General features: G+C 38.6%; 3 protein-coding genes across 3 annotated transcripts; 1 reads left to right on the forward strand and 2 right to left on the reverse strand.

Annotated features, from left to right (window-relative positions):
• Positions 1 to 410: 410 nt before the first annotated feature.
• On the reverse strand, positions 411 to 3,172 carry LOC127751252 (RNA-binding protein with serine-rich domain 1-A-like). The gene is made up of 7 exons (XM_052274452.1): positions 3,012 to 3,172; positions 2,398 to 2,535; positions 2,154 to 2,297; positions 1,934 to 2,074; positions 1,608 to 1,861; positions 1,406 to 1,535; positions 411 to 1,154 (listed from the first exon to the last, which is right to left on the reverse strand). Coding segments are annotated over exons 1-7 (939 nt in total). The 5' UTR covers positions 3,014 to 3,172; the 3' UTR covers positions 411 to 1,024.
• Positions 3,173 to 3,203: 31 nt separating this feature from the next.
• LOC127751253 (SREBP regulating gene protein-like) lies at positions 3,204 to 5,441 on the forward strand. The gene is made up of 4 exons (XM_052274453.1): positions 3,204 to 3,563; positions 3,654 to 3,816; positions 3,892 to 4,043; positions 4,123 to 5,441. The coding sequence occupies exons 1-4, from the start codon at positions 3,375 to 3,377 to the stop codon at positions 4,312 to 4,314; spliced, it is 696 nt and encodes a 231-aa protein (XP_052130413.1). The 5' UTR covers positions 3,204 to 3,374; the 3' UTR covers positions 4,315 to 5,441.
• LOC127751251 (MIF4G domain-containing protein-like) lies at positions 5,283 to 8,289 on the reverse strand (the record flags this gene model as incomplete). The annotated part of the gene is given in 6 exon segments (XM_052274451.1): positions 5,283 to 7,130; positions 7,216 to 7,344; positions 7,418 to 7,585; positions 7,699 to 7,817; positions 7,958 to 8,141; positions 8,254 to 8,289. Coding segments are annotated over 6 exon segments (861 nt in total), but the record flags the coding sequence as incomplete, so codon positions are not given.

The following is an 8,289-nucleotide window of genomic DNA, read 5'->3' on the forward strand; positions in this document are numbered from 1 at the left end:
TGTTCTTAGATTGTACATTCGGATTCAGGTCCGCTTTCCGGTCATTGAACCTATTGCAGTCTAACCAACGTGTCATTTGCACTTGGGCCCATTAATGACTTTATTTAACGATTTACATGTATTATTTTGGCCTTGCAATGATTTTACATTGGTCAAACACATTTATTTGAGTTCTCATCTCGTCACATTGCCGTCCGGATCATTGCCAATTGTGAAAGCTCTAGTCCATTTTCTTTGGTTTTCCGATGTTGGCAGCTTCAGGTATCTGCAGTTTTGGGCCACGAGCGTCGACATAGGTCTCAGAGTTATAGCTTCAGCTTTAGTTATAGCTAGGTACTCGACCGATTAAGAAATTAAGAAACAAAGGGTTTTCTGACACTCTCACCCACCCCCCGAAAAAAAATGCAGCCTTTCTGTGGTTTTTATTTATTGACAATTCAACTTGCGCACATGCATACACAGACTTATTTCTTTTTTCAAATGTTATCAGGTAGAAATAAAGTGAAAGAATGTTGTAGTTCATAAGAAATAACATAACAGGCTTATCAGAGGTTTTCAAAAAGATAAGCAATTTTTTTAAAACCTGAAATTATTGATAGAAAATGATTTCATAATGGAAGATGCAATACTCAGTGCAAATCACAAGGCTTCCTAACTGGAGCTGACTCAAACAAAAATCAAATACTACATTGACATAGATTACAATACATTTCTGAACTGAATTTTAGCTCAGGGTATTTAACAGTAAGCCTTCTGCAAGAACCCAAGCAATGATCAAATCCATCAGTGATATTACGCTTAACTCCAACTTCACAAACAAATTACCTCAATATTTTCCATGGCTACAGGACTACTGAACCAGTCAATCTTTAAAACAAAGAACAAATTTTCAATTCCCATCAGGACAGAACATGGAGAAAGGCTCATACATCAAAAAAGATGTACATCATATGAAGTGTAAAAGAAATGAAATTGAGATCAGCTCTTTCACAGACTCTCAACTCGGAGCAGTAAAGAGAACTGCTCAACGAGAGCTGCTTGAGCTTGACCGGCTGTAACGTCTTCGCCGAGCAGGCGACCGCGAACGAGAGCGCGGTCTTCGCCGAGGAGGAGAGGGTCGTCGGCGGGGTGGAGGTGGAGTGCGCCGACGGAACCTGCAAGAAAATCAAAAATTAATTAGTGAAAACGCTTGGAAAAAAAAGATTGTTTCATTAAAACAAGATAGAGAAGCAGATTGTAGCTACACCGTGTTTGAGGACTAAGTACGACAACATCATGTGAGTTTGCCTACCCAAGGGGCCATGGCATGTGAGTGGAGCAAGTAGGCAAACCCGTATACTGTTGTGCCGAAGCCCTGACACACGGTACGTGTCCACCAGGAGTGCAACAACTTGAAACAACTTACCTTGGGGGAGACCGGCCCCAACGCTGCATTGGTCGCCTCACTTGTGGTGGTGGACTGCGGCGTGGCAACGGCATACGAGGTTTGGGCAGCAAGACGGGTGCTGCTGTAATTTCTTGGCCATCAATTTGCCCTAAAACCATAGATTTGATTAGAGAAGAAAACTTAACTTTGAGACACAGGAGGACACAGGACCAAAACTTACCTCCATCCATATGTTTCATGGCATTTTCTGCCTCATCTGGAGTTTCATACTCTACGTATGCATATCCTCGGCCAAATGGATGGCTGCGATCAAGAGGAAACTCTACTTGTTTCACAGTACCATAAGCCGAAAAAATCTCAAATACATGATCTTTTGTCACATTCCGGGTTAATCTGCCAATATGAACTCGAACTGGTCTTGGTGTTGGAGCTCTTTCTTTGCGCTTGCGTGCAAGTCTCACAGGTGATGGGGTCCTATAACAACATTTACAGCGCTGTTTATGATGTGATGTGAGTTGAAAATAAGAGTACAATTATAGCACCTACCTGCTTCTTGGCTTGGGTTTAGGCTTTTCAGCTGCCTTTTTCTTATCATCTTCCTTTTTCTTATTTTTACGATCTGCACTCTTGCTTCTGCTGCGGCTATGAGTCTTACTTTTGCTGCGGCTCCTACTGCGACTTCCTGTTCTGTATAAACAAATTTACATTAATGCCAAACCTTTCAAAAAACATGGAGCCCCTAATATTGAACAGGCTGACAACTTACTTGCGTTTAGTGGCCTTGGAGCGAGTTCCTGAACTTGAACTGGAACTGCTCGATCCGCTAGAACTAGAGCTTGAACGTGAACTTGATCCAGAACTTGAGCTTGATCCAGAACTTGAACCAGAACTAGAACTGCTCTCTGAAGAACTGTAAACCAAAAAAGAAAATTCAAACTAAGTTGTTAAAAGTATGCATGGTCGAGAAGATGATAAAATTTGTTACTAAAAAATCTCAGCAGTGGCCTTACCTCCTGCTACTACTTCCACTGCTGCTGGCTGAAGAAGCTGTTGACTTTTTCTTCCTGTCCCTCCCTCTTTCTTTTTTCTTCTTCTCCTCCAAGTCTGAGCTTTTCGGACCGTCTGCAGAACTCCGTCGTTTACGAGCCCTGAAACAACAATTAATGTGGGTTTTGAGCAACCGTCCAAACCAAACTTTGATGGGCAACGATAGGAATATTTTTAGTATACAAAAGGATGAATCATGATCATAGATTTTAAGAGCAATGGGGAAGAGCACACAAAAAGGTAAAGGCTAAACAATACTTAGAAAGTAGAGTAACAGAAGATAAATAAACTTTGGAGGTATCATGTATAATCATTGAGGTTAGCAGGCAGCCGCCGGTTTTGACATGCAATAAAGTGATTACGCAGGATTTGCGATAGTTCAGGCTGGAAATCATATGATACTTATTAATACAATAGCGTTTCAATTTTAAAAATATTAAAACACTCAAGATAGAAATTGGGTTTTCTTTAATATAAATAAAAATAACCGGCAAAATCATTGGAGGGTCGATAGGCCACAGCAAAGGAACTCGGACCATTACGGAAGAAGTTGAGGACCCAAAAAGTCAATACTTACATTTTCTTTGAAAGTTGAGCTCCTTTACTGAATTATATGCAACAAGAACTACGGTAGTAAATGCTTCAGGCAGTAAAACAAATCTTGCAATCGCTCGCGTTGCTCACGGCATCTGCCCTCTTCTTCTTTCTTCACGCCACGATTGGTTCATTTGTTTTCTTTTACTCGCAGACTTTGACTACGTATAATCATTTGCTTCGTTATCCGCAGTCGTCTGTAATTGTTGTTATTTCGCTCGTGCCTGCTGCCTTGGGCGAGTTTTTGTATATTTGTGTTATTTCTTGTTCTGAAAAATATGTTTTGTCAGAAGAAAAGCAATTTTAGTGACCGAACGGCCTTAAAACCTGGTTGCGCCGTTCGTGAATGCGCGCGGTGGAGAACCGCGACAATTTAGTGTGCGCTCACACTTCTTGTGAAAGGAAAGGGCCTGTTCCCCTAGTATGGGAAGACATGTGGGCCGCTGCAATATTGCGGATCATAAGGAAGAGGATAGTGCTAGGCATCATATTCCTGTTTTCTCTCACCTATTGCATAGTCAGCTTCATGAAGGAGGTATTTTTCAATTCATGATGAAGGTACTCTAGATCCCTATTGGTGTCATTCTCGATGTTCATATCAAACCCACCTGAAATTCTCTTGCAGGGAAACTCTACGACATCATATGAAATTGACACTCTCCCAGTGCGACCATTGGATAGAACATTTCTTTGGCATTCACCCAAAGATGATTTAAATGCCACTGAAATGAAGGTGTTGACATGTCGAAATTCTGTGCAAGGCAAAGTTCTTATTGTCGATGATAGAGGTAAAGCCACAAAGAAGTTACTTCCCCTTATTAATGCTAAATATCATTGTGTTAATTTGTCTCCTCCTACTTCAGGCTATGTTTGCTCAAGAGGCAATGTATTACCTAGTGGATGTTGTAACATTGAGGCTGAAAATACAAAACGATATTCCTGTGAAACTTGTAAAGAAAGTGGTTGTTGCAGCATATATGAGTACTGCATATCTTGTTGCCTCCATCCGGATAAGGTTTGTGCTTGAATTCTAATTGAACTTGGCAATGGAATTGCGTAATTTACTCATGCTAATTATTTATTTTCCATTACAGAAACAAGTTCTTCAAAATGTGTTAGGTAAAGCATCTGAGACATTAAATGTTCTTTTTGCCTCAGTAACAGATCACTTTGAACTGTGCTTGGCTAAGTGCCGAACAAGCTCTCAAAGTGTTCAGCATGAAAATACATACCGTGATCCCAAAGCTAAGCATTGTTATGGGGAAATTCCTACATCAGGCTCCTAGTAAATGGAAATTTTTAATCATGTGGTATACAAACCAATGGGTAGTAATGCTGCTATTTGTTTCTACTTTGAGATGTTAGTGCCAATGGTTTGTGATGGAAATGGTGAAACATGCGATATATATTCAATTATGACTAATTTTCAAACCAAAGCTTTGTCAATAATACCTGTCATTAGAAATACATCATGAATTTTGAGGGATTCTATGAACCTGTTAGATAGGAAATAATTATTGGCATGAGAAATCTGTGGTAATATCAGACTAAAACATATGAAATCATGTGTATGTTTGTTGATAAAGTCATTAGGGACATTATTATTAGTCTTACCTAAAACTTTTCAGAACCAATGTTTTGTAGTTTCATTTTATAAATTGTTGATTTTAGTTATATTTTATTATTGAATGACTCTGGTAGTGTAATGGAATAATGTTTAATTTAGTTTTTGAAGTCATGAGATTTGGTGCAAATTTTGGTCTCATTATAAAGAAATTTTGCCTTGTGCATGATTTTTTTGAAATGAAAGCACATGTTATGAAAAGAATACTAAACCAAACAATGTGATATCAATGTTAAGAAAATTGTTTAAATTATATTTTTTAGACATACGTAATACATAGTTTTTGTGTCTATGTAAGTACACCATGAGATTCAATTTAATTAACCCCTTTCAAAATATTTAAAGCCTAACCACAGTTTTTCAAAGAAATTAGTTTCATCCGGAATGAAGGATCCAGAGGAGCCTCCTCTGGATCAGAATGTCTTTTGTGAAGTGCCTACTATTTCTTATGAAGACATCAGAACTATTGAGTACCGGGAATTGACAGTTCAGCTCCTAATTAAATGTTAATTGCAGTATTACAATCTAAATGTAGTTCAAAATCTCCACTTTTATATTTCAATTTTGAGTGTTTTGGGGGAAATTCTGGTGTACTTCTTCCAGAATAATGAGTAATTGTTCAAATGACAATGACACTCAACTGTTCCTTTTATTCTTGAAGGCCGTACAAATATATTGCAAACACTCAACAAGATAATGCAAAAATATTATTTGATGTATATCTACATGGTAAGAAGTGTTCTGTCCTTTGGCAGTTGGAAAAATAAACGACTTACATGTAATTATTTACACTTGGTATAAGCCTCAATTTCATGTTCTTCTTACCTAACATGTTCTTATCTGCTGTTGCAGGGAGTACAGAAGTTATGGGGATGAACTTTCTAGGTCCCTTTCAATTGATTATCTATAGTGACTAAAGAAAAGAAGCCTACGTCTAACCCTATTAGAAGTTCCTGAAGTAATGGGGAAAATTAAACAATTTTAAAAGGGATCAATTTTGCAATTAATAGTTCTGAGTAATATTTTCTACAAAAAAATATTCTGTACAATCCATTTCTCAAAAATAATACCAACTTCTTACAAAAGTAGAAAAGAACCAACAGCAAGAGCATCAGTGAAGTAAATCACAATACAATATAAAACGTACATATGGCAAACTAGCAGTCTCGGAGGGTTAGTAAATGGATAAAATATGCTACTGTGTAGTAACACATCAACCAAACTCAGAATGATTAAAATTGCAGTGCTGACACCACATTAACAGACAACTTCAACGAACTCTCTAAGGAGTACAGCACTTAACTTTCTGTGGGAAAATAGGTCCTGTGTTTGAAAACATTCTCGTGTTTTTGCTCAAAAATGTTTCCCAATGTTCACAGTGCACCTTAATGTACAGAATATCATACTCTACAGTTGTCCAATCTTTTTTTTCACTGGTTAATAACTTAGTAAAAACATAAATAACAGTGTGAAAGAAAATTGTGCTCTTGGAAATATGAAAGTAAGATCTAGACTCAAATTTTACCTAAGAATAGTAAGAATGCAACAAGAGGGCAGTTCCCTTATAGCATGCTACAACCATCTACTTTTAGTTTGATTGACACCAGGTACCTTTTTACATTTATGTGTCAAGCAGAATGCACAGCCAACAGTATTTCAATTAATATTATCATCTCTTTACTTTCAATTGCTTGACTAGTCTTCTCTCAATTATCAAAAATTTACTCACTCTTCTAGTTTTAGTTGTGGGCCAATAATAGTAACTTAAAAAAAACAACAACAAAAAAACAATGTATCGCCACAAGAAAAGTATATGTGAGTATTTTTTATCATCTCATCAAAGTTTTTTTTTTTAATTATTTTGTTTTTGATTGTATTATTGGTACCTTCATAATATAATTGTAACTGTTGATGAAAGTTATTAAATTGCAAACCAATAGTTTGCTGGGATGTTAGATTCATGCATTTTCAGCTTCTAATCTGTTTTCCCATTTTCTTACAGAGCTCTTCTCAGTTCTAAGAATTTGTAGATCACCCTTCCGCTATAAAACCCTTGACTCAAAGTGGCCATCAAGGGGCAGGAGAGAATATCTAAATGATGGGGATGGGAGGAATTACTCTGCACAGCATGAGCATGTTCACCATGCTCAGCAATACACTTCTCCTAACTCAATGACTGTAAAACCTTTATGGTCTGAGACCTTCTCCTCAAATAAAGAAAAGATGCAATGAGCTAACCCAGGTAATTACTTATTACTTATTAGTAGCTGGATAATAATACATAATTGCTGGAGCAGGTAGTTGCCACTGAGCAGCATGAAGTTCTATAAGTTGAAGAAGTGTCTTTCGTATTGCAGGTATTGCGGCTGATGTTAAAAAGGCATCACGTACTCCCGCTAAAACAGCATTCATTCGAGCTGGAAGCTCAGTTTCTAAGTCTTTTCCGATTGATGATAAGACAAAAAACAAGCACTCCATCTGACAAACAAAGGGAAGATTAGATTAAATAGAAAACAAGTATAAGTAAAAATGTTTGAAGATGTGAAATGGACTGCAAACCCACCTCTTTCAAACTGTTCACAGATGGGGGTTTGAGACATTCCTGACAACACTTAGCTAGAAGGGTCAGCAGAAGTAATCCAGGTGCAACTCCATCGTATTGGGTTTTCAGTTGAAGCTGACGTCGTTTCAACTAGATCAGAAAAAGAATTTACTGGTGATATTTATCTGCTTCTTCTTTAATTTCAGTGCCGTAAAAGACTAACCTGACAATACATTTCATTCAAGAAGGCCATGAAAGCTGGATAGCGCATACTAGGTGATCCACTAGATCCTGCAGAAGGGCTAGAGGCCTTGAGATACTTTTCTCTGTTTTGATACCATAGTTGACATGTATTAAGGAGGGACTCAAGAAATGTTTCATTTTTCTCCTTCTGGAAATGAAGTTGTTTGTGTTTTGTTTTAAATATTCAGTCAATCAATCTCAACGATAAGAAATTTGAAATCGCTCAAAACTAATATGATTGTTATTATATTTGAATCTTACTTCAATAATTGTGATGCATAGTTTTGCAGCTGGTTCTGCAAAGCTTCGGCTTTCTACCACTCTATCCATTATGTGCTTCACCAACTGCATCAACGTCCTCGCAGACACTTGATTAGGGTCTGAAATAAAGAGGAAAAATGGACCCACACGTTGCATATGAACCTGTATGTATCTCTACCCCCTTCCCCTCAGCACTAGAAATATCAATTATAATTATAAGAATCATTTCTGCATCGATATCATTGTGGTAACAACACACCTTCGACAGCCCGGTGAATGGCGGCCTGCACCTCGGGAGGGAAGTTGGCGAAGTCCGGGAGGTCTTTGGTCTGGCCGCCCAACGCGTCAGCCGAGCCCATACTCTTGGAGCGCTTGATCCCTGCTCCACCGGACGAGGAGGCCGTTGCGATGGCAGCCTGGGTCTTGGAGCGGAGGGGTTTCCCCTGAAAACAAAAACGAACCACTTAAGGCGAAGGACACCTCGGCTCACGCATTGTCAGCCAGGCCTGGCTCAGGAGGCTCTCGACGTCGGCGACCACCCGCTGCAGCTCTCACCGCGTGTTGCTCCTCTACTGGAGCGTGGTCCCGCAC

This window comes from Frankliniella occidentalis, unplaced genomic scaffold, assembly GCF_000697945.3.
Source record: "Frankliniella occidentalis isolate FOCC.00 unplaced genomic scaffold, Focc_3.1 Scaffold396, whole genome shotgun sequence".
NCBI lineage: Eukaryota > Metazoa > Arthropoda > Insecta > Thysanoptera > Thripidae > Frankliniella > Frankliniella occidentalis.

Bases quoted from the DNA above. Each gene is read 5' to 3' on its own strand.
- LOC127751252 (XM_052274452.1), bottom strand. The intron at 2,075-2,153 runs GTAAGTTGTCAG...TTGTTTATACAG, and splicing joins TCCAAGGCCACTAAACGCAA to AACAGGAAGTCGCAGTAGGA. The intron at 1,155-1,405 runs GTAAGTTGTTTC...ATTTTCTTGCAG, and splicing joins TGGGGCCGGTCTCCCCCAAG to GTTCCGTCGGCGCACTCCAC.
- LOC127751253 (XM_052274453.1), top strand. From the start codon at position 3,375: ATGCGCGCGGTGGAGAACCGCGACAATTTAGTGTGCGCTCACACTTCT. The intron at 3,564-3,653 runs GTATTTTTCAAT...ATTCTCTTGCAG, and splicing joins TAGTCAGCTTCATGAAGGAG to GGAAACTCTACGACATCATA. The intron at 3,817-3,891 runs GTAAAGCCACAA...CTCCTACTTCAG, and splicing joins TCTTATTGTCGATGATAGAG to GCTATGTTTGCTCAAGAGGC.